This window comes from Podarcis muralis, chromosome 7 (genome assembly GCF_964188315.1).
Source record: "Podarcis muralis chromosome 7, rPodMur119.hap1.1, whole genome shotgun sequence".
Lineage (NCBI taxonomy): Eukaryota > Metazoa > Chordata > Lepidosauria > Squamata > Lacertidae > Podarcis > Podarcis muralis.
This window is the reverse complement of record NC_135661.1, coordinates 42,312,788-42,338,385: the sequence shown is the minus strand read 5'-3', so window position 1 is coordinate 42,338,385 and position 25,598 is coordinate 42,312,788. Positions and strand designations below refer to the sequence as shown.

The 25,598-nt window shown below is 47.3% G+C and overlaps 1 protein-coding gene and 1 long non-coding RNA gene across 6 annotated transcripts in view; one reads left to right on the top strand and one right to left on the bottom strand.

Annotated features, from left to right (window-relative positions):
* The window catches only part of PIEZO1 (piezo type mechanosensitive ion channel component 1 (Er blood group)), a 121,423-nt gene that overhangs the window by 43,067 nt on the left and 52,758 nt on the right, over nt 1-25,598 (bottom strand). For all 4 annotated transcript variants that reach the window (XM_077931593.1, XM_028739961.2, XM_077931594.1 and 1 more), the window contains exons 2-7: nt 21,567-21,662; nt 15,595-15,717; nt 10,512-10,554; nt 9,873-10,011; nt 2,369-2,540; nt 1,233-1,446 (exon numbers count right to left, since the gene is read on the bottom strand). In XM_077931593.1, the coding sequence (XP_077787719.1) occupies nt 1,233-1,446; nt 2,369-2,540; nt 9,873-10,011; nt 10,512-10,554; nt 15,595-15,717; nt 21,567-21,662 (787 nt within the window). The remainder of the gene's footprint in view (nt 1-1,232; nt 1,447-2,368; nt 2,541-9,872; nt 10,012-10,511; nt 10,555-15,594; nt 15,718-21,566; nt 21,663-25,598) is intronic.
* Nucleotides 16,592-23,796, top strand: LOC144328408 (uncharacterized). 2 transcript variants are annotated; one of them, XR_013393633.1, is made up of 3 exons: nt 16,592-16,733; nt 20,056-20,236; nt 21,957-23,796. It is a non-coding gene; the product is annotated as an uncharacterized LOC144328408 (long non-coding RNA). The 2 variants fall into 2 exon arrangements; XR_013393632.1 differs by having other exon boundaries at nt 20,056-23,796.

Here is a 25,598-nt window from a genome sequence, read left to right as displayed (position 1 = left end):
CGAACCTGGGATCTGCTGTATGCAAAGCAGGAGCTATGACCCTGAGCTATGGTCACCCTAAGGCTTAAAAATCAAGGTGGGAAACTTAAGTCGTCTCCCTGCTCCAGGGCTAGTGACAGATACTGCCCACCCACAAAGCATGCTGGGTAACCATGACTTCTTCCAAGCCATGCCTCTCCTAGGATCTAAAGAACTTGCAAGGTAGAAACTTCATAAGGCTGTAACAAATAGGTGTGCAGTGAATGTTTCTTTGCTATGTTTTCAAAAGCATTCACTTTCTCAAATGTATTGTTTGCTGGCAATGCACCACAAAAGCCACAGGTAAGGTTGCAAAGAATGAGATGGGAAACTGCCCCAGACTGGCCAGCAAAAAGGACTTTCCCACGGGAAACCTGGCAAGGAGTATAGAAAGGGCAGCAGACACCTGCAGCCCATCTTACAGAGATGTCCAGGCTCAGGAGGTTCAAAGAGACCGAGGTGAAAGCTCTCTGCTTTGATCCTGGCTTTCAAAGAGAAGGAAGTCTTTTCTCTGGTTGGATAGGTGTGGCTAAGAGTCCTACTCAATCTGTTGGGCTCTATGTGGTTAATCCCTGAGCACCGTGGGCCCTTGAGATCAACAATAATGGCGTGTGGGAAGGGGAAACTGGTTCAAAGGAGACTGCAAACAGGTCTCCAGGTTGCTCCAATTCCACTTCGGTCTGGCTCCTCAACTTTCAAAATGTTTAGAAAGAGAGAGAAAAAACTGAATGGGCTGGATTCTCCCAGGCAATCCTTGTGGCTCCCTTGCTGCCTCAGGTTGGAAGAGGTAGAGAGTGGAAGTGGATGGACACCCCAGAGTGAAACTTGCATCGAACTTGCCTAGCAATGGGAGATCTTCGTGCTTTAGTTGAGAGGAAGAGTCAAGCCATCTGGCAGCTCCTTGAGCCTGCTAGGCTCTTCCACCTGCCCATTCAGTGCATCAAGATTGGGGAACCCCCCCCCCACAGGATTAATTGAGATGACCCCCCCCCGCCATGTTGCCTACTGTACACCAGATATCATACATGTATGTTCTCTTCCAGCAACCTGATTTTTTGAGGGGTGGGGTGGGATTTTTAGTTGATGCTGTTAGGCAACTGGGACTTGATTCACTTGCAAGCCACACACAGCTCTACTAACTGAGCATCACTGACACAATCCTGGCATCCTACTCTCCACCTCCCCCAGGCCGTTCACAACTATCGCGCACTTACCGTGCCCAGAGGCCAGTGGGTGGAAGGACGCTCTGGATGAAGGGGGTCTGATAGCCATAGAGGCAAATGAGGTGGCCTCCGGCAAAGACGTCCACCATGACACACAAGGTGCTGAAAGCCAGGCGGCTGACGGGGAAGTGGCAGGCCCACCAGGTGCAGAGGCCGACAAAGAGCAAGTAGTACACACTGGAGAAAGCGGAGGGCAAGGTGATCCCTAGGATGCAAACAAGGAGGCAGCAAAGATTATTGGCATACAGCGGGTTGCAAGGAACTGCTTTGGAACTGAGGGGGTGAGATCTGCATTCCAGTATTGAGCAGGGCCTGACCCAGCACAAAGCTATTTCCCACAGAAACAGAGGCATGTGTAACTCCACCTATGTCTCCTTCCATTTCTACATGTACCTTTTTGGGGGGGGGTACAAAGTTTGCATGGGGAGAAAAAGCTTCTTAATCCCCTTTCAAGTCTTTCCTAACTGCAAAATGCAAAAAGTCCTGTGGAAAACTTATATCAGCGTTTCAGCGCAAGTTTCTTCTAAAACGTATATCAGCGTTTCAGCGCAAGTTTCTTCTAATATACCCACTTCATGAAATTTCACCTCAAATTAATATTTTTGCAAAGCTTATTTCCCTTAGTATTTCCCCAAATATAGGAACCTTTGGATGCTTTTTCAGGCTTTACCTAAATGACTTTTCATATGTGTCAAACCTCGGTTGCCGAACGCAGTCTGTTCCAGAAGCCCGTTTAGTTTCCAAAATGTTTGACAACCGTGGCGCGGCTTCCAATTGGCTGCAGGAGCTTCCTGCACTCAAGCAGAAGCCGTGTCGGACATTCGGCTTCCGAAAAACATTCGAAAACCAGAGCATTTGCTTCCAGGTTTTTGGCATTTGGGAGCTGAAATGTTCCAAAACAGAGGCGTTCGGAATCTGAGTTTCAACTGTACTTTGCTGGAGAACTCCACTGCAAAATTCATAGAAGTGCAAATGTCGAAGGACAGCTGTGTTTTGGCTTGTACATTGTTTCAGAAAGTGCAAATCAGGTAGATTAGCCTTTCAACACAAAATGAGATCCAATTTCTCCCCCCCCCCAAATCCCTAAATGTGGGTGAATCCCATTCTGCTCCCCACTGGACACCTACCTGCCAGCGCTAGCAGCACAATAGCCAGGATTTTCCCGACGGCCATCAAGAGCCAGTGTGCAGTTACCCGGAGCCGGGCAGCCAGCCGCGCTTGGTGCCTTGGGGAGGCCTCGGCCGGTGCATGGGCTGCTCCTGGAGGCTTTGACTCATCTCCATCCACAGCTGCTTCTTCCTGAAGGGGGAAAAATGTGATTACAAAGCAGATGCCACAACACCAAGGGTGGCTCACCAGCCACTAGCCTGACACAGTCCCCTGCACAAAACTTACTGCTCCTCCAGTCAGTGGTGCCAACAAAAATGTAATTTTTAAGCAGACATGGGGTTGGGGAGAGAGAGAGAGAGAGGTTTAAATCTGTCCCCCCCCAGCCCAGTATCCAGGTGGGGAGGCAAATTGCTTCCTATCTGGTCTTTAGGTGGATAAGCAGGGATGGGACAGCAACTGATTTGCACAGATCACTTGAGCAGGAGGGGGCTGTGCATGAGCGTGCTTCCTGTGTGTATACACAGGAGAGTGGCCACACTCACTTCTGACCAAACCCAATGCTGGCATGTGGACTGGCAAAGGGTTAATGTGGCCCTCAAGCCTTTGCAGTACACAGAAGAGCCCAAAGCAGTTTCTTTAGAGCTGCATTGCTCTGAAGATTGCACTGGGGGGATGTCTTGGGGTCTCTCCAGACATCTGTTTTATTGTGCATGCATTGTGATTTGTGGTTATCAGCGCGATTATATGCAATCCCTCGAGCCAGTGTGGTGTAGTGGTTAAGAGCAGGAGTCTTGAAATCTGGGGAACCGGGTTCACGTCTCCGCTCCTCCACATGCAGCTGCTGGGTGACCTTGGGCCAGTCACACTTCTTTGAAGTTTCTCAGCCCCACTCACCTCACAGAGTGTTTGTTATGGGGGAGGAAGGGAAAGGAGAATGTTAGCCGCTTTGAGACTCCTTCGGGTAGTGATAAAGCGGGATATCAAATCCAAACTCCTCTTCTTCTTCTTTCAATGCTTTTTTTGCACCTTCAACAGTTTCAGGGCAGGAATACCCCACAACTTACTGCTGAAGTCCTATAACTTTTCATACTGCAGATGTTCTGGGGTTTGTTTATTGTTTGTCCTGCTTTTCTTACGCTATAGCTCCGGAGCGTCCCTCCACATAGCAATAATGTGGTGACATGGGGGAAGCATCACAGAACTAATAAAGTGGAATGATGTGCGGATGGTCTGGTGTAAATCCACCACAACTGCATTATTATTGCGCCGGCATGTGACATGCTGCAGAATGCACCGGCAAAATATCCCACCAGTCTGGAAAGGCCCCTAAGTTGCTTACTGGTAGCAGCAAAATGTACAGTAGTGGAATTCCGGAAGAGGAAACAAACACCCACACCCAGAAAGCTGCAGCGTGGGAACCATTACTGATGGACAAGCTCGTTGAGTCACTGAGAAATTAAACCCTTGATCTTTATGGAGTAGGGCCAGAGCTGCAGATAACTTGGTATTTAGAACACACACACAAAACTCTGCTTAGAATTCAGCAACAGCATCAAGAGAAGGCCAGTTTTTGTCTCTGCACAATGCAACGGCAGAGGCACAAAATCAACTGAGCACACACTTGTGGGTTGTTTTTTTTTTTTTGTGGGATGGGGAGAGAATGCACTCTGAAATAAAATGTAACTGCATGATTTGTCAGAGGCGGTATATGTCTCGGAATGCCACTTTCTGGCTATCACAAGTGGGGAGAGAGAGAGAGTGCTCTTCCACTCAGGTGCTGATTGTGGGGTTCCCAAAGGCAACTGGTTAGAAACTGTGGGAGCAGGGTACTAGACTAGGTTGGGTCTGATCCAGCAGGGCTCTCTTCAGGCTTTTAGCAGGACAGTCTTATATACAGGCTTGTTTATGTTCATGAGATTATATGTCAAAATATTACACCAGTTATGTATCCTGCCATGCAGAGCCACGGATCTCTCTAAAACAGAGAAGTAATTTCTTGGAAGGGTGCAAGGGCAGAGTGCGGAAACAGGACCAGCCCCACACTGAGCAATGGTTGTAGAGGCAACTGAAGCATAGCCGAGGCCTGGGAATTAGATACCCCAACCCATCTCTGCCTAGCACAGCCTTGCCAGGGAAAACAAACCTGCTTAGAGGGATCGCTTACATTCCCCTGAGAACAAGATCAGGACAAAATGACACTTGATCTCCCTGTAATAACGGTAACACCCGCAGCAGCCCCCAGGGACTGGATGGAGGGGCTGCGGGAATGTGAAAGGTCCTCCCTCGAGTGGTCTGTAAGCCTGCTTCCCTCCTTGCCTTCTGATCAGCAGCCAGAGCGTGGCTTCTTAAGAAATCCCCTGTGCTAAATTTAACTGGGTGGCAGCACAACCATGTGCAGGTCTACCCAGAAGGAAGACCCACCAAAGTCAGTGATCCTTCCTTCCACATCAGTATAGAATCGTAGAACTGAAGAGCTGGAAGGGACCCTAGGAATCCCAGCTAAAGAATCCTTAACAGGTGGCCATCCAACCTCTGTTTTAAAACCTCCAGGAAATGAGCCTCCACCACCTTCCAAGGGAGTTCGTTCCACCGTCAAACAGACAGATTGTGCATAGAATTGTTTTGGATATGAAATTATCTTAATCGCTGTTACTAATGATTTTTTAATGGTTAAATCGCTTCATCGGAAGTGATCCATAAATCCAGAAACAAAAACAAACAAACAAATAGGATTGCATTTTAGTCATTGGGGGCTGTGCTTATTTGGTGTGTACCCCACCCCAGTTGGCTATTCTTATGCTACTTTAAACTGACTGGCTATTTTTAAACTTTTGCTACAAGTTGCCTTGAGAACCATTGACAGAAAGGTGTGATCTATCTGTTTGTAAACCAACAAGTAAAGCCACCGGGGACCGGCAGCAGTTGACCCGTCTCCCAGTTTCATGAGCCTTGTGACGACGGGGCAATGGTGTTTGTGCATCCCTCCCAGCCCTGCTACGGATGCCTCTGGCGGCCCAAGCGGCTCCCCAGAGACATGCAGAGCATCCAGAGCTCTCTGCTGGAGCCAGGCTTTCCCCCCACCCACCAAGCCTGCCGCTTGCCCCCTGACCCACCACCTGGCCTTGTTTGTTTCATTAGCCGCTTTGGAAAGCGCATTCCGTAAAAGGCCTGTTTTTCTTGGCTGCCCAGCCTGGGTTCCTGACGACGCCCGAGCGATTTTCCAGCCTAATGTGGCTTTCACAGAAAAGGTATTTGGCCCCACCTCCTCCGTTGCTGGACGCACTTCGGCCACGGGCTCCAAGTCCGGCCCAGATCAATTGCGCCGAAAATGTACAAAGCAGAGAATTTCCCCTCCCCCTTGGAGAGTCCAGCGGAAAGGGCCCTGCACAAGGCAGCCTGACCTCAGAGTTTCCAGCTTTAGCTCGGCATTTGCTAAAGCTAGGAGCAGGGAGAGGCAGAGAGGGAAAAGGAGGAGCGATAGGAAGGGGGAAGGAGAATGCCCTCTCCATACCAGGAAGCAATGAGCCCCATGGCAGGGGGAAGCCAGTGAGGGGCCCAGCCTGGGACCCTAAGACTGTTCCTGATGGGTGCAAAGGGTTAGAAGAAGAAGAAGAAGAGTTTGGATTTGATATCCCGCTTTATCACTACCCGAAGGAGTCTCAAAGCGGCTGATATTCTCCTTTCCCTAACTCCCTGACAACAAACACTCTGTGAGGTGAGTGGGGCTGAGAGACTTCAAAGAAGTGTGACTGGCCCAAGGTCACCCAGCAGTTGCATGTGGAGGAGCAGAGACGCAAACCCAGTTCACCAGATTACCACTCTTAACCACTACACCACACTGGCTCAAGCTGTGCCTTCAAACCCTCTCCAAACCCAAGTGTGTTCAAGATAGTGGAGGGAATGCTCTCTGCACATGCTCAGAGCAGACTCCTGTGTGTTAATTACCTTCATGTATTCCTTGGCCAAGAAAAGAGGAACTTGCTGAAAACAATAGCCCAGCCCTTTTCCCTCTCCCAAACCACCACTCTGTTTGCTTGTCTTGGCTTAATAAAAAACACCCTGCTCTGGGGGTGCTAAGGGCGCTCTCTCATTCCAGAGGTCCTCCTGGTGGTGCCAGGTATTCCAAAGGTCTGCTTGACAGTTACTACATAGAGAACGTTTAGTGGCACCGGCACTCTGGAGAGAGCCAATGTGGTGTAGTGGCAAGTGTGTTGGACCAGGACCTTAGGAGACCAGGGTTCAAATCCCTGCTCAGCCATGAAAGTCACTGGGTGACCTTGGGCCAGTCACAGTCTCTCAGCCTAGCCTACCTCACAGGGTTGTTGAGAGGATTAAAGGGGGAGGAAGAGAACCATGTACACCACATCAGCTCCTTGGAGGAGAAGTGGAATATAAATGCCATAAATAAAAATAGAAGATGAAATCAATATAGCTGTGTGACATGCACCAACAGTTTGCAGATGTTTCAAAAGTTTATTTCAAGGCAAGCCTTTGGGGAATAGCAATGCAGCCTGGTATTCAATTTTTCTGGTCTGGAAAGGTTTGGTTTTTATTTGATAGATAGATAGGTAGAGCAAGATTTTTATATAATGTGTCGTTAAACGTGTTGTACACTGCTCCAAAACCTCTGTACTAGAGAGGGCCGTAAACGTCCACAAACAAATACATTAAAATGTTTTAAACGCAGGAGTCCTACTTTGCATTCAATGTGTCAACTTCATGCTGGGGATGGAAGGAGGAGGAATGGATGGTCGTATTTCCCCTGCCATTTTGAGGGATAAAGAACAGCAAGTAACATTACAGGCACTTCCACGTGGCAGCTCATTGGGAACTTGGCGCCACCTGCACATGAGTGCTCTGAGCAGCATCCACACTGCATCGTCCCCATCAAAACGCCACCTCATATTATCTTCCCTTTTAATCTGGATTTTCCATTTCTGTGAAAAACCCAGTAAGTATAACAAAAAAAATGAGCTAACACAGAAATGGAAAATCTGGATGGGGGTTAGGGATATGGCATGGCATTTTGATGAGGGTTACATAATGTGGATGCTATTAAAAAATTGGAAGCGTGAGCAGTGCTAAGTCCATGAAAAAGTGCTGTGTGGAGGCACCCTCCCTTTCCAGTTCTCTCTCTCTCAAGTCTCCCAATTCCACTTCCTGCCTCATCTTCCTTTACAACAGGGGTGGGAGAAACTCAAGCCCAGGGACCATATGGAGCCCTCCAAGACTCCCTTCCTGGTCCTCCAGGATCTTGCCATGCCCTGCCTCTTTCCAGTCACGCCTCCTTTCCCCAGGTCACACTCCTCACTGAGTGATTTTGCCTGGCTGGAATATGTCCCTGAACTCCTATAATGATGGTTGCTTCTCCAAACAGAAGCCAGAGAGGGCCTACTGTACAAAGGTTTCCTTCATGTCCATAGCTTCACCCACTGTTTGCCTCTGATCCCAGAAAGTTGCCCATAAAGGGGTGCAGCCCTAGGGTTGAAAAAAGGCACCCCACTCCTATTTTGTACCCATTCTTCTACTCTCCCATTCATGCAAAGAGCTCTTAGAATCATAGAATTGTAGCGTTGGAAGGGACCCTGAGAGCTATTGACCTCCTGCATCTTAACATCTGGTCCCCCATCCAGTTTGAAACCATACCAAACCCTACTTAGCTTTGCAAATGTGCTTGCAGTTTTATTGCTTTCCCAATTTTTCCTTAGCCCCATCTTTTCCCCACTTTCCTGATGTGAGTCCCTTCTCTGGAGAGACCCTTCCATCAGCAAAAAAAAAAAGTGGGGAGAAGCCTTTCACTTAACAATCACTGGGGAAACTTTACATCACTGATTTCTCTTTTCCAGCTCTACTGCCCATCAGATTTTGACACAAAGAGACACACACGTGCACACTTTCCTTGCCATGCCTGTCTCAGCCCTGGGCAGGGCATGGGGACACTCCTGAGCCTGGCCCTGCACTAATTGGGCGCCAAGTAGCACTAAGTGCCAGCAGGCAGGTGGCAACTTGCTGCCCACCCCCCACCCCACTGCTGAATCTTATCCTCGGAGATCTCACAGCAGCCCTGCATAGAAAGGCCTCTGTTGAGTCCCGGTGTTTTGTTAGGGAGTCTCTATGGCAACTTGGGAACGGCAAAAGTCGCTCATCCACTGGGGCAGATGTGGGAAACCTGCCCTCGAGGTGGGTGAGTCACAGTTTGAGGTGCCAGGAAAGTCAGTCTCTCTCTCTCCCTCCCTCCTGCACTCCTCCGGAGCTAATGGGGGGGGGGGGAGAGGAGGCGTGAAGAATCCTGGCAAGAGCAGGATGATGCTAATGAGAACACAAGGAAGAGCCAAGAGGTCTATCTAGTCACAGAATCATTGGAAAACAAGAGTGGCATTCAATTAAGTTTCACTTACAGAAGGCTTGTTGAAAGCAATGAACAAGAGTAGGCTGGATTCATTAAATTCATTGGGTCTACTCTGAGTTAAGCCTAGCAAGACTGAATGTGGAGAAAGAAAATGAGCACTGTATCCCACCGGGAGCCGGTCCTACCATTAGGGAGAGCGAGGAAGCCAGTGAAGGCAAGGCGCTGGGGGTCAGTGTTTGCCACACAGCCTGCCCTCCTCCCCATCAGCCAGTGTGGAGGGTGGCAGCACCATCTCGTCCTTCACCCCCGTTAGCAAAATGTTTTGTGGTGGTCCTGCTATCCCAAAACAGGGAAAGGAGAAGCAGACAGAAGAGCAAATGCACACTTAGGGCTTATCCACACTTCCTCTCGTCTCACTGCTTCCCCGGGGAAAGCCTCTCTTTAGCGCTCAATCAAAGCAAACAGCAATTTGGGTTTTTCCTGGACTGCCATCTGTTTTTTGGTTTTTTTTATTTATTTATTGGTTTTTCCAGAAATTAATACAACACCAAAGTCACCCAATTACAAAAAATCACCAACATGAGAAAAAAATACAAAAAGAAAAAATAGACAAACATACATACAAAAAGAAAAAAAGACACAAAAACACATGTATAATTTCCTTCCCTTTTGTTCATACAACTTACTTTCCCGACTTCCTCATACCTCCCCTAACTGCATTCTATTCTCTAATTCATCCTCTTCAACAAATCCTTCCCCCAATTCCTGTTTAAGTCTTTGCGGACTGCCATCTGTTCTGATCTATGGCTAAACAGCAGTTCTCTCCCTTGGAAATGTGTGGAGCAAGGGGAAAACAGCTCTGACCCGTGCTTTCTAGGCACAGTGCAAGTGGAAGTGTGGATGAGCCCTTAGAAAACTGAAAGGAAAACCTGGAAGAGCCTGGGTGCTGGATCAGGCCAAAGACCCACCAAGCTCAGCATCCTGTTCTCACAGTGGCCAACCGGTTGCCCTGATGGGAAACACACAAACAGGACACTCTCCACATTTGTGTCTGCCCTACTGCAACGTGTTGTGCTGCAATAGGTATGATGAGGCACCTCAATGGTTAGCAGCCTCTCTCTCTCTCTCTCTCTCTCTCTCTCTCTCTCACACACACACACACACACACACACCTGTTCAGGGCAGGATTCTGATGGGTGACTCGCTGGCTCCAGGCGGCTGCAAACACCAAGGCAGATGGCAGAGACCAGCAGAATCCCGAGGTCGGGGGCCACCAAGCGCACCGAGTTGGGGATATCATTCAAGTCCAGCCTGGAAGTTAAAAGAGGAGTGGTAAATCCTGAAAGTGCTGAGGCTGCGTTATATGCCACAGCTGGGCCAGGCTTTGGTCTGTGGCACCGGCTAGCAATACATGGTGCAAAAGCAAACAAGGCTCGCCTGAAAGCTGGCAGCAGCACCTGCTTTCCAAGCCCCAAAAGCAGAGACGGGGAACCCGTGGCCCTCCAGATGTTGTGCAACTCCAACTCCCACCAGCCCCAGCCAGCATGACTGGTAGTGAGGCATGATGGGAGCTGCAGTCCAGCAACATATGGAGGGTGCCACATTGGCTACCTCTGGGCTAGAACAGCACACTGAGCTTCCATGCGCTCTTCCCCATGGCTTCCCAGCTGCCTAAAAACACAGGGTTTCAGTTCAGTTCCACACTCAGTCTCTCTGCCCACGCATCTTCCCAAGGGGCATACTGCAGTGGGTGGCCCAAGGGAGGCAGCTCTAAAAGGATTTGCCCTCACCTTTCTCCTCTGTACCCTTACCTGGTGACTCCAATGTGCTGTGCAAGAGTTTCCCATGTGCTGCCTGAAAGGAGAGGGAAAATAGAGCCCATTAGCTGCCATCATCATCATCAATTTCATCATCATCATCAACAACCTGTACTTCACCCAAAGGTCACAAGGCAGCTTACAACAATTAAAGCACAATATTAAAAAGGGTTTAAAACAACTTAAAGGTAAAGGTAAAGGTACCCCTGCCCGTACGGGCCAGTCTTGCCAGACTCTAGGGTTGTGCGCTCATCTCACTCTATAGGCCGGGAGCCAGCGCTGTCCGCAGACACTTCCGGGTCACGTGGCCAGCGTGACAAGCTGCATCTGGCGAGCCAGCGCAGCACACGGAACGCCGTTTACCTTCCCGCTGGTAAGCGGTCCCTATTTATCTACTTGCACCCGGGGGTGCTTTCGAACTGCTAGGTTGGCAGGAGCTGGGACCAAACAACGGGAGCTCACCCCGCCGCGGGGATTCGAACTGCCGACCATGCGATCGGCAAGTCCTAGGCACTGAGGTTTTACCCACAGCGCCACCCGCGTCCCTTTAAAACAACTTACAACCACCCAAAATAAGGTGGGTCCTAAAAATATGCACTTCAAGCGTCAAAGGCCAGGGCAAAGAGGTGTGTCTTCAGCATTTGCCAGAAGCTGCACAATGAAGATGTCAGATGCACCCTCTGTAGGGGCTGCCACAGAGAAGACCCTCTCCCAGGCTGCCACCACTCCCAAGCTGCTGACAGTGAAGAAACTACCAAGATGGGGCCTCCTTCGTTGATCTTAGCATCTGAGATGATCTGCAGCGAAGGTGGTAGTGTTTCAGATATTTGGGGCCTACGTCATTTAGGGATTTCAACACTAGCATTGGCACCTTTAATGAGTCCCCCCAAAAAGAACAGTCAACTAGTACAGCTGCTTCAAAACTGGGGCTATACGAGATCTAAACAAAATCTCAGTCAGAAATCTGTCTGCTGCGCTTTGGACCAATTGAAGTTTCTGAGTCATCTTCAAGGGCAGCCCCATGTGCAAGCAAATGCCAGCCAATAATTAAAATAATTTGAGGATTCTATTTCTATCTTCACGGGCTGAGATGACCACTCCTGAACTGAAATCAATTGCCGGTTTGTCTCCATCTTCAAGAGGTGGATCAGGGGTTGGAATGAGCTGAAAGATCAGAAGCTCCTAACTTCCTTTGAGATGCCAGAAACAAGCAATGGCACGTAAAAGACCATCTCTGGTGGATGAAGTTCACAGAGGGCTGAAAGCTACATTGGGTGTTGCTTCACTCTTACAAGGAGTACCACCTCTAAACCATGTTTGAGTAAACAAAGCAAGATAATACAGAAATTCTTCAGAACACGACTCTCAGGCTAGCAGGACTGCTTGAATTATCACAACTGATAAAGGAGGGAACATCTGTGCAGGATGTTAGCTGGTACGGTACATATCAACTTAATGGAATAACAAGCATTGGAATCTGATGAAAATTATTAATAAGGATGCCAGTGGGAAGAAACAGAGTGTGGGCCCCTGCCCAATCATCTTTTTAAAGTTCCATCCATTTCATTTTCTTGCAAGCATGCTGTAGAAACACATACTTTGGTATCTGGCACAGAATGCAGCTTTCAGATTATCTGCTGGTTCTAAGTTGGCTGGAGTTGTTGCGAGCTGTAGTCCAAAATACCTGGAGGGAGGACCTCAGGTTGGTGAGGGCTGGATTAGCCCTGGCAAGGTTTGGAGAGCTGTGGGAGGGTGTTTTGCTAGAATAGGACATTTTGATTTGAAAAACAGATTTCAAGGTTTCCATTTAAAATTATCTCTTTATACGGTGGTTTGCTGGCTGAGATTGAAAGGCACTAAAAGTATAAAACTGAGGTATTATATATCTGATGGCCTGATTTGTTTTTAAAGCATTCATTTGCATGCATAGCTGCTGGAATAAACAGGATGAATGGTTCATCAAGATCTGTGAAATAATAGGATGCATAGACCTCCCCTTCCAAATTAAGGGAATATTACTGACTACTAAGATCAACAATCCATTTCCTGATTTGTTTGTTTTTGGAAAGATGGTTTGTTGTTGTTGTTGTTTAGTCATTTAGTCGTGTCCAACTCTTCATGACCCCATGGACCAGAGGGTTGTATCCTATCTACTGCGGGTCTGTTGTGAGAAGTACTAGTGTGGAACACCACCCATGGATTGCACAAAGTTGTCACATGCTGCATATAAGCTGAGCAGCTCAGACTCTACTATATATTTTGGAAAAGTTGTTGGCTTTCTATGCATTTGGACACTTATTAGACTTTCATAACTAAAATTTGCACAAAGGTTCTTGAGATCAAGAAGCAGGTTTCCATCTATGTTTGCATACAATGGGACACCATATTGAATCAAGATGGCAGACCAACCCTTTCAAAACTGCACTGATTTTTAACAACTGATCTCAAAACTGTACTGATTTTCCAGTTTCTCCCTAAGCACCACCGAATATGAGGCTGCTAGTTGGAAGCCACCCAGAGTAGCTGGGGAAACACAGCCAGATGGACGGGGTATAAATAATGAAATAATGAAATAATGAAATGCTTGAGTATAATCAACGGATATTTCAGGTCTTTGGAGAAGTGACTTATCATATGTATGCAAAGATGTGGCTTGTAATCTAGTTTTCTCTTTTCCTAGATTTCCTTCCGTACAAACATGATCCAGTGTGCCTTGGTTATATCCCTTCAGAAATGAAACTGTTTTCTCTGTCTTTCTATTCTATTTCTTCCTCTTCTGCTAAATGTTTTAAGAATCAAAACAAAGAAGTTCAAGGATGAGATGTTTGAACATCACTTCAAAGCTAAGCCTGCTTCTGTAGCTCACAAGCAAAGTGCCGTCATTTTAAATGGAGCCACCTTCCAAAAATACAGCATCACAAAACTGTAGAGTTGGAAGGGACCCTGAGGATCTTCTAGTTCAACCCCCTGCAATGCAGGAATATGCAGCTGCTCCATACGGTGATTGAACCTGCAACCTTGGTGTTATCACCACAGCGCTCTAACCAACTGAGCTACCTGTGAAGGTTGTAAGGAAGCTCAGCTCTGCAACCTGTGATGCATGCAAGTTCAGGGTCTGGAAGGCAGCAAACACAGCCTGGGCTCCTTCTACACCCTTTCCCCAGCCCCCTTGTTCTATTTGTAGGGGGAACCACCTAAGCTTTTCATCTTATCAGGTCTGGGGAATCCAGAAGGGAAGCCCGCCAGGAAAAGGGGTCAGTGCCAGCAGACTAAGCCCAGGGTTACGAAAGCTTGGAGGCAGCTCTTCCAAAGGAACTGCTATGAGAAGGTGAAAAGCAGAGGAGAACAGGAAAGGAGCAGCACTATTCTGGGGCTGGGGGAAAGGGCTCAGCTTGTGTGAAGCCACTTATTTTATATGCCTGATGCCGAGGTGGCAGAGAAGATGAAAAAACTTGTCCTGTTTAAGAATCTCAGCAGAAACGAAGAGAGCAGAGTGTATTGAGATGTTTCTGGGACCAATGAACAGCTGTGATCAACCTTGAAAAGCCATCATGTTTCATCTCAAAATTGGAGTTCTCAAAAAAAAAACAACCCAACCACAACAGGCCATCAATTTCAAAACTTTCTGTTGGGAGAGAAGTTCCATTTCCTGAGCATCACAAGTGACAAATTAAGTTCTGACAGGCGAAGTTGTTCCATCCAGAGAAGGAGAGGAGAAGCTGTCCAGGCTGGATTTCCATACAGGGAACATTCCTTGATGCCTCCGATTCCATTGTGCAGAGAGAGAAAGAGCGAGAACACGCTGCTTGCCAGACACCCCCACCCCCCAGCCCGGCACGCATACCCCAGCAGACTCTGCATGCAGTTGGCAGAGAAAGATGTCAAGAAAAACAGAAGGGCCAGGGGATCACAGGCCTCGCATTCCAGCCATGCTCAGGGTCAGGCCCAGTCTTCCTGGGTCTCCTCTTTTACAACCACTTGTAAATAGCTTCATAAACCAAAGTGTCACCACCAGTCAAAGCATTTGAAGCCAGGCAGCAGGGTGGCATTTTTCCTTGAGAGGCTGGAGGGCTGTGATGGGAACAAAGTTCTTTACAAAAAAAAATGTATTGATTTTAACAAAGAAAACAACAGCATACAGCATTACCGCTATGTCTGAAAAGATTCAGGCACAGGGAAATTACAAAACAAGTTTTAGATAACAGCAAACAAAGAAAGCAGAAAGCATAAAAACAAGAAGGGGAATTGTTGCACAGCCAGGTACAAATAGAATGTGCAAACAAAAAGCAGGGGAACAGGGTTCTTCTAATCTGCTGCAAAGCAAAATGCACGTATATTTGGGGTGCAAAAGCATAAAATTTGCTCTAGCGTGATCTTTTAAAAGGAGGAGTTAATATTATCACAGCAAATGCCTGGCCACAACAAGAATGCAGCAGGTACTTGTAAGGGAGGGACAGCCAAGTCTGGGGGCCAGGAAGATGCTTAAAAACTCGTAGCATGCCTGCATATTCTGCCTTAAATATCGCCCCCCCCCCAGTCCAGTTTTGGAGCTCAGTTGGAAGAGAGCATAAAAAAGAAAAAAGAGCTGTGGTGACTCGTGCCCATTAATTCGCTCCTGGCAAATGCACCTCCCCCCCCAGCCCACAGCATCACCATTACACATTTCCCAAACCTGCACTTCTCTTGTAACATTTACTTCTGCTCTAAAGCTGCTTCCAGAATTCTGCTATTTTGCAGGAAGGATTCAATTTGCATACTGGCAAATTCACATTGTGCAATTAAAGTAGATTCAGGCTTGCGCAACAAACTCGCATCCCCCTGCAAAAAAAAAGGACTTTTGTGGTAAGGAAAGTGCACTAGAAAGCGTGGGATAACAATTGCCTGACGTGACACCATATAACGTCCCCACATACAAATCAGAATGAATGTTCCATAAACAGCCAACATCATACAGCTTAACCACCAGCTTTGTGCAAACAGACCGGCATGAATGCTCAGTAAACAGGTCAGCTGGAAGCGGTCTATGTCTTTCTCGATGGCAACATCCCAAGAGAAGCAGAGGGAACAAGGTACTCACAATTGTGTCCCAGTAGCTGGTCCAAGGTGGGGATGGTGTACAGGCATATCTGGAAAACCAAATGGGCAAGGAGGAAAAGGATGCTGGTTCCCAAGAGGGCTCGGAGGAGACGCCCTGTGTGACCTGCAGGACAAAGCAGAAAAGCAAGAGCTATTTCAAAGTGCTCAGAAGCAATGGGTGTGCATTATCAGGCAGATTTCTATGGGCATGCGTTTGCCCATTGAGGATAACACTATGCATCTGTCAAAAAAAAAAGAGAGGCTCTACTCCAAGCCTGAGGAACATTTGCCCCTCCTGAGGTTGCTGGACCACAACTCTCTCATCATCCCTGGCCTGGAGCTGATGGAAGATGGAGTTTCCCACAACTGCTTTACTGCCTGAAAGCTTATGCCACAATAAATCTGTTAGTCTTGAAGATGCCACAAAACTTGTGTTTTTCCTCTGAGGCCAGGTTCTCCTCCTTTCTGTCCCACTGGCCTCCGCCAGGCCTGTACACCTCATGACCTTCCAGGCTCAGCACAGCCCACCAACCATTTATGGCAGCCCTCCAGGGTCTAAATACTGCCTACTGTTTTCAATGACTGCCCAGGAGTGCAGAGTGTTTGTCGAGACCCTGGATAGGGTCGTAATAGGCTTGGAGGACCCTGAATCATGGAGACTTGGCCTACACGGAGCCAGGAGTTACGCCTACAGGGTCCACCCCACGGCAGCCATCCCAAGAGAAGGAGGAGGGCACTTGCTGTACAACGATGCAGCTCCTTGCAGCTCTGGCCAGGACCCCTCTGGGTTGCTGGCTGCTCACCTTGCGGCCCACAGCTGGAAAATTCCAACGAGATCTCTTGCAAGGAATGGCCAGAGTCAGATCTTCCACCAGATGCTGCTAAGCCCCCTGTGCTCCTCGCATACGCCTCATAAATCTAAGGACGCTGCCGGCAGGGGATGGGGCGGGGAGGCGGGGGGAGGCGCAAGGGGGTGGGGAGAGGAGAGCTCACATTTTCCTCTCCAGACTGGAAAAAAGAGAGAGAGAAGACTCTCCTTCAGCCATTCAGAGTATCCCTAGAGGGGACCACTGGCAGCTGCCCGAGAGGAGGGGAGCAGCCCTTCCAAAAAATCTTCACTTTCTTTCCTTCTTTTTTACCGTAAGTTTGCTTTCTAGCTCTTTCGAGGGAGGGAGGCTCAGATGGCATGAAACCCATGAAATATTTAAACAGGTAGAGCCATTAGTGGTGGTTCCAGTTATGGATCTGTTCAATGTCGGAGAGGCAAGAGGCACAACGTAGGGCCATTGGAGAGGAGGGAGCAGAATAGAAAAATGGTCCGATGTGTGAAGGCTTCCACCCACGGCGGAGAACTGGCCTTGACGCCCTAATGGTATTCCCCTTCTTTCTACGGCTACAAAACTCATACTTTAATTCTTCCATGTATAACGCTGGCTTATACTGAGTCAAACCGTCGGTCCATCCTTCACCTGGTACAAAATGCAAGCTACCCAGGAGATCCAAACACATTGCATCAACTGGATTTGCACAAACCCTTAATGAAGAATAAGATTTCTGACCACTTGCAAGAGGCATTACTTAAAGTACAGTAGAGTGGTACCTCAGGTTACAGACGCTTTAAGTTATAGATGCTTCAGGTTACAGACTCTGCTAACCCAGAAATAGTACCTCGGGTTAAGAACTTTGCTTCAGGATGAGAACAGAAATCGTGCTCCGGCGGCGTGGCAGCAGCGGGAGGCCCCATTAGCTAAAGTTGTGCTTCAGGTTAAGAACAGTTTCAGGTTAAGAACGGACCTCCAGAACGAATTAAGTTCTTAACCCAAGGTACCACTGTAACAAAGTCCAGAGACCAGCACACCCACCAGTCATACATTGCTGGGGATTAAGAACTACGCAATAGACAGTTTATCTCCCCTGCTACCTTAAGCCTGCTTGGATGAGAATTTCTTCCCAGTGCTTCTGGACGGTAATGTATTTAGTGTCGTTCTTTGGCCAACAGAACAGCTTTGCACCCCACCCCCCAAAGTACAGTACTTTCAGCCCCATAACAACAAACAAATACAGCGCTCAAGATCTAGGCTAGGGGAACTTCTCTGCCACCAAATTTATTTCCTAGGAAGAGCCTCATCACCATTCACACTGCAGGGCTGGTGCAGCAAAGCTTAGACATTGGCACTAGCAAAGAAATCAACACTCCATAGCAGAGCGCAGCAGATAGACAGAATCTCTTGCGTGCGTAACAAGATAGGAGGGTCCTTGGTGCCCCCAAAATTCACAGAGATTGTTTCGGCTAGACTTAGCACCCTGCCCTAAAACATTAAAGTGGGACAATAGCCTGATAAGTCTGCAAACTAACTTTCTCCCATTCTCTTTGCGACTTTTTTTCTTTTGCGTGGAAAATGTGTACCTAGTTCGCAAACTTTGTTGTTTTATTTGATATATATTCCATGCCTGTCGTAATTTGTGAAATCTGCAATATACACAGCAGGATATTCAGCATCTTGAACTTTTCCCACCCTGCATACGCCCCTTTCCCTTTCCAGGTACAGAAGTCCAGCTTCATTTTGAGGTCTCTTGGTTAATCATTTCACAGCCCAACAGCTATGAATAGAACAAAAGCCAGGTTATAATTTTAAACACTGGCCTCAACACTCCAGGGAGCAGCGGCAGGACAAGACAACCACCAACCTGCCTGGACTGGGGAGAGGGGAGACCACAAAAGGAAGGAGACTCGAAGATGCCCTCTTTAGCACTATTCACACACACCCCACCACCACCACTTGTTCCTAAATATACTTTACCAGTGGCAGAGAGAGGGAGAAAGCAGAACAGAACAGCACTTGGAAGGTGGCTTGATGCTGAAATTGTCACAAACAGGCAAAAAAAGACAGGACACCAGGATGTGCCGTACCAGATGTGCTGCCGCATCTCAGTATATCTGCAGACACACTGGGCAAGTTCACCATAGTTTTATTGTTATGAGTCTAGCCTCCCCTCTCCAGGCTTGTGCCCACCCCCAGCTCAGCCACAATGAGGAGCTTGGAAGCTGTCATTTCCATTTTAGATTAATTGCGGTTTAGTGTCTCATCCCAAGCCTAAGCCTGTGAAACTTAACCACAGTTCTTGGAAACAAGCCAACTTCAAACCTCAGTTTATAAAACTACTTGCATTCAAGAACCATAGTTAAATATTAAACGGTCTAGGGCGTGCAAGGAGGAGGGGGAGCAGGCAAGCCCAAGGAGGAAGGCCATGTTCATTCTCGTAGTGCTCAAGCCATGGTTTAGTGTTACGTCTGAATCCAGGCACTGTGACTGAAGCCAATGAAGCCTCTCTGCCCTCCTGTCTGTATCATGGGTAGAACTGTAAACATCCATTACCTAGTTGCCTTTGTTTTTTTCCTTAAGACACCACAGATAGGCAATGTAGTCATGTGGACTAGTAACTTTTGTGAACTTATTTGCAAACCTAGTTTGATGTGGTGTATGTGATGGAGATTGTTTTTTAGAGGGGGTGTCAAAGATATCCAAACCTTTATAAAGGCCAGCTTTATCAGATTGCTACAATTTAGCAATTTAGCTTCCTAGCCAGCCAGCAAAAGAAATCATTTACAAGGATAGTAGAAACCTCTCTGTAAAATAGCCCCACCAGTTATGCGAGAACAAAGTTGGTTAACTTCCCAGGCACAATCTGTACTGCTGATGTTAAGAAGTAACGCTGAATTTATTTCAGGAAGGAAGGGGAGGTGAAGGCAAAATTTAAAAGGATACAAAATGAAACTGGTAGATGCCTTTCACTGCTCCTTGGTTGCAGAGAACATTTTAATCCCAACTGAAAGGGCCAAAATGGATGTCTGAGGGCAATTTGAATGCTAGCTGTGGTTACTGGGAGTTGTAATCCAAAGAAATGTGGAGGGCTCTTTTGAGCCCAAGGGGGAGTGGACTCTCTTACTGTAACACGTAGGACCTTGGTGCAAACAGAAAAAACTCCCAGATCTCAAGCATTCAGTAGGATTTGTACAGCTATGATCAATGCGCGTGGTGCGCACACGCACGCGCGCGCACACATTATGTAGGAGCCCCTGGCACCAAAGTGTTCTTTAAAAGACTTTCCTTTTCAAACCCTGCCCAGGCTTTGCCTGATGCATAACTTTAGATACTGTTTTTATGTCCTTTTAATCCTCTAAATTTCTGTTACATTTACTTTGATACATTTTTACTTATTTTTATACTGCCGTTTCACTCTTTTAGGCTTCTTGTTTTACTGTTTGCATGATAAATTATTTCCTTTTTAGACTGTACACACACCTAGGTATCTTTGAAATATTAAGCAGTTTATAAATGCTTTTAAATAAATAAAAACAAACAAAAGCAGTTAAGCAGACCCAGGGGACAAGTCTGCCACATGTCTGCAAGAAGCACAAATTGATATTGTCAGACATAAGCAGTTATCCTTTTCCTTCCAGGACGGCATTAGAGGACTCCAAGGCCATCTCCTTCAGACCACAGCATGGCCTAGGTGTTGAATGTGATGAACAGAGAGCAAACACCTCCAGATTAACACCCAAGCTAATCCCGTGTGTTGGACATGTTAAATCTTGCCCCGTGACCTCTCTCTGAGCCTTTGCCCGACTGGGTGCCAAGCCGGTTAGTTTTCCATTTGTTTTGTGAAGTTGCTGGTGACTGTTCTCTTCCCTGCTTTCACTCTGTGGTTGCTTACTATTATTCTTTTTTAAAAATAGGAAGGGCCCAGGGTGGTGGGGGGATAGCCCACAGCATACATTTAAAGAACATGACTCCCCCCAAAGAATCCTGAGAACCGTAGTTTACCCCTTGCAGAGCTACATTTCCCGGTGCCTTGGACAAACTACAGTTCCCAAGATTCTCGGGGAGGGGTGCTTTAAATGTACATGTGTTCACAGTCTGACATTTGGGCAGAACATGCCCCCAAATCCTCCCAATCGCTTCAGATAAGGACCTGCTTTCCAGGTTCAAAGGAGTGTGTGTGTCCTGCCGTGCATCAGCTGGGTGGTCAGACTGCTCCTGCTCCCAGCAAAAGCAGTCACCAGGCAGGGCAGGGCAAAACAGCCCTATCCTTCCAAACAGGAAGGGTTTATTAGATTGCCTATCAGAGACCGGAGATGGCTGTGGCGCACAGCCAGGGGATGGCTGGGGAGCGGCTGAGCACACAGGCGAAGGGTACAGACGCTCAGAGCCCCTTGGGGTGGGCTTCTCAGAGAGGAAAGCAAAGCCTTCCCTTGGGGGAGAGGGAAGGTGAAGGATGGATAATGAAACGAGGGAGATTAACCCTACCAGGTCCTGTCACAAGCAACAGAGGGACTGCAGGAGAACAGGCCAAGATCGGAAACGCAAAGCCAGGGGATCCACAGTCATATGTGCGGCTGTTTGGAAATCCATGTTCAGATCCATGTGCCTCGTTGTTAAACTGCTTAATTCATTTAAGGAAATTGCCTCTGCAAGATGTGGTGAAGGGCAGAGCACATGTTCTGCATGCATAGAATCCCAGGTGCAATCCCTTGGCATCTCCAAGTGGCTAGAATGGCAAAGACTCCTGCCTGAAGGCCCTTTCTTAAAAAATGGTTGAACTAATTTATGGCATTTGCAGCTTCAAGATGTGGTGAAGGGCCACAGCTCAGTGGCAGACCGCAAGCTTTGGTCCCAGCCAAGGTGGTGTAGCGATTAGAGCGTCAGACTAGGGTCTGCGAGACAAGGCTTCAAAGTGTCGTTTGTTCCAATTTAGCACTAAAGAGTGGGTTTTCTGAGAGAAAGCATTGGGGCAAAGACAAAGCTGCTTGGACCTGTGCCTAGAACGCATGGGACAAGGGGGAAACTGATTGGACCTGTACTTTCTACGCAAAGGACAGGAGGAGTGTGGAAGAGCCCCATGTTGGGAATGGAAGATCCTCCATTCTCCCACAGAAAAACAAAACAAAAACAAAGGTGGAAAAACTCTTACCTTTCATGGTATATTCCGTAGGACCCAGGAACCACGGCAAAAGCAGGAGGTAGAGAAGGTACACGAGGGAGAGGCTGTTGAACCGGAACAGGCATGCTGGAGAGGAGGGGAAAGAGAGACAGAGACAGAATTAGCACAGGTTTGGCTGCTTCTGAACACATCTCTTGTGGCAGGTGGATAACATATGCTACATGTTACATTGCTTACCAGACGGACATGCAAATGCAGGAAGCTACTGCTTGTTGTTGTTGTTAATATTAATATTATTATATTTATTACCTACCCTTCTCCAGCAGGTTTCGTGGTGAGTTGCAATGGTTATAAATTCAATAGAGTTTTAATCCTATCAATGTCTAATTGTATTTTAATGATTGATTTTTCTGTTTTTAGCAGTTCCTGTTTTTATTTGTAAGCTGCCTTCAAGGAAAAAGGTGGAGTATAAATACATATAACAACAACAGTTTTTAAAAATGAATCACATCCACAGGAAGAGGCTGTGTCCTAAAAATATATACATCTCAGATGTCACAGGCCACGGTAAAGAGGTGTGTTTTCAGCATTTGTGGAAAGCTGTATAGTGAAGGTGCCAGACACACTTCTGCGGGGTGGAAATTCTACAATTTAGGGGCTGCCAAAGAGAACGCCCTTGCCGTGGCCCAGGCTACCCACTCCCCCAACTTCTGAGGGGGGCCGAACAACCAAGAAGGCTTCTTCCACTGATTTTAACACTCAAAAGGGCCTGCAGAGAAGGAGGCAGTCAGCACAATTAAAAGTGAATGAAAGGGCTTGTCTCTACATTTTACTCAGAGTAGACCCACCAAGATTAATGGACTTATGTTAGCCATGTTATGAATACATCCCTAAGGTCTTTAGTGCAAGAAAGTCACTTGAAACAGCTCACCCTACCCGCAAAATGGTCTTCTTGGAGTTTGGGAAATGATGTGAAAATGCACTGAAAACTGTGGGGTCAAGGAATGACTAACAGGAACACCCCAGAAACAAATCAGGATGAATGCTTATTGCCATATACAACCTTCATATAAACAAATCTGAACAAATGCTCAACAAAGACCGGGCATCATCTAACCACTGCGTAAACGTCACACAGGCAGAACAGAATGAATGATGAATAAACTGGTTGTTTGGGCTTCAGCCACAATGAGCACAAATGGGGGGAATATAGCAAGGAAAGAGGAAGATTCCTAAAAGCATAACAAATGCTTGCTTGGATTTTTCCAGGTTCTTTTCTTTTATGTCTTTCCATCCCTCTCCACATGATCACAGGAGGCAAACTCACGGGTAAGGACTGAATCCTGCCAAGCTGCCCAAACAAGCTGTCATTTTCCTGGGTCAGACATTGATCATCTGTTGCTGAACCACCCAGCAGGGCTGGCAGAGAACAGAGAGGCCACAGATGTTTCCCTCTGGATGGCTCCGAGTGAAAGGAAAGATGGTTAAGAAATCTGAGCAGAAGCCAAGCCCACAGAGGCGAGAGCTATCTAGGGTCAAAGCTCTCTCTGGAGTTGGCCAGCATCACCCAAGAGAAGTGGAACAACACAGATGTGATCAAACAAGACCCACACACAAGAACATGGCTAGTCATGCTGGATCAGGCACCATCTCTTACTTTTGAGAGCTTGGGGGAGGCTCTCCCCCCTCCAAGAAGCAGCCTGGGAGCGAGGGGCAACAACACATGGCCCGCCCGCAACTCCCAAGCCTCCCCCGAGCTTCAAAATGAAGGGGGAAGGGGGGAAGGCAGGCGGGAAGGTGGCACAGCTCCATTCCTTCCCCCAACGGTTTGGGAGTTGTAGGGGGGCACCCAAATGTCACCCCCCTCAGTGATGACACCCGGGGTGACCCGCCCCCCACAGCACCCCCTTCCTCCACCCCTGGCCCCAGATTCCCTATCCTTTCTCCAGGGCTGAAGTGGGCCCAGGTATAGGGAACCTGTGGCCCTCCCAATGGTACTGACTACCATCTGCCCCAGCCAGCATGGCTAATAGTCAGAGGTGGCAGGTCTTGTAGTCCAGCAACACCCAAAGGGCCACAGACTTCCAGTCTTGCTCTTGTTTCTGTGGCTGCACGATTAGCACATATAATGATAGATTTGTCTATCCGTCAATTTGTCTAACCCCCTTTTAAAAAGTATTGAAGCCAGCGGCCAGCACCACTTCCTGTGGCAGTTGAGCTAATTATGTGTTTGTGAAAAATAAAAGCTTTATTTTGTCTATCCTGAGTCCACGGCCAATTTGCTTCGCTGGATGAACCAGAGTTCTTGTAATGTGATGCAACTTTTTCTAGCCTACGACACTTTTAGACAGTAAATGGTATACTGTGGCATGATGTTTTGTTGAGATTCCACTATGTGGAATAGCAAATGCAGCCTCACCCGCCGGTTCCGTCAACTGAGGCACACAATCCCCAAAGGCCAGTCAAGGTATTTTGGAGCCTGAAGCAGAAAGCACCACCAATACTTTGCATCAAAAACGGATATGGTAGAACAAGGTTACAGCATTTGGGGCTTTTTAGTTTAGAGAAAAGGCAACTGAGAAGTGACATGGTAGAAGTGTATAAAATTGTGCCTGGTGCAGAGAAAATGGAGAGAAAGGTTTTGATTCCTCTCTCATAATACTAGAACTGTATTGTGAATCATCCTGAGATCTACAGATGAAGGGCAAGATGGAAATTTAGTAAATAACTTTTTAAAAAATAAACTCAGGGCCATCTAATGAAGCTGATTGTTAGAAGATTAAGGGCAGACAAAAGAAAGTACAGTACTTCTTCATGCAACAGATATTTAAACTGTGGAATTTGCTTCCACAAGAGCTAGTGAAGGGCACAAACAGGAACGGCATTAATGGAGGATTAGACAAATTCAGGGAGTGTAAGGCAATGAATGGCTAACCCCAATGGTTGTGTTCCACCTCCACAATCAGTCAGTATGCTTGTGAATACCATTTGCTGGAAACCACAGAAAGAGAGAATGTAGCTCTGTGAGGCGAACAGGGGTCTCCTAACAACTCTTAGCACCCTCAACAAACTACAGTTCCCAGGATTCTTTGGGGGAGAAGCTATGGCTGTTTAAAATGGGATGATACTGCTTCAAATGACCAGTGCAGATGGGGTCACACTTCTTAATGCATTCTAATTCTGGAGCTGCTGGTTTCAACTGTCCCTGCTATGGTTTTCTTGTTTGCTTTATTTAAATATAGCAGTCGGAGATAAAACATTCATGGGGACTGAAATGTTCCCTGCACTGGTTAATATGCATTTCCTTGTTGAAAAACAAAACAAAACCAGGAATTGGGGTGGTGAGAGTGCGCGAGAGAGAAGAAAAGAGGCATGTTCAAGGAGGCAGCCGAAATAAGAGTGCATCCAGAGGACAGTTTGGGAGGCAAATGGGCAAAGATCCAAACTATGCCCACTTCTGGGCAGACTGTCAATTCCACACCCCTCTTGTTCCACCCCAATGAAGACAGTGGCCATGAGGAAGTGCTGAAAAGACGCATTCATTTTTAAGGTAGCTGCTTTGCCTGTTTCTCACATTTTGGGTGCAGCAAACAGATGTGGGGACATCGCCACCCAGACATGGCTCAGCTGCAGGGATCAGCCTTGCTATACAGTATATAAATCGCTCTGGTTGACTACATCCAGAGCAGCAGTTTTTTCCATCCCCTCCCAGGAGGACTTGCCCCAGTCTGGGGGTACTTTCAGACTGTGAGATTCAATCACACAGTGGCATATTCAGGCAGCACAATTAAAGTTGGACTTTTTATGTTATGGAAATTACCCTGAAAAGTGTGGGGTGACAATGGCTTGGTGTCATATAACTTCCGTGCAAACAAATCAGAATGAATCCTCAATAAATAGCCAACTTTGTCTAACTGCCCCATAAACTTTGCACCACCTCCAAAGGTCCTTTTGATTGCTCATTTACAATGATTTGTGCTCATGATGGTATTGGGGTGGTTATACGCAATCCTGATCTCAACACTGTTTCCACATGCAAATGCTTTGGGGTAAACATTATAC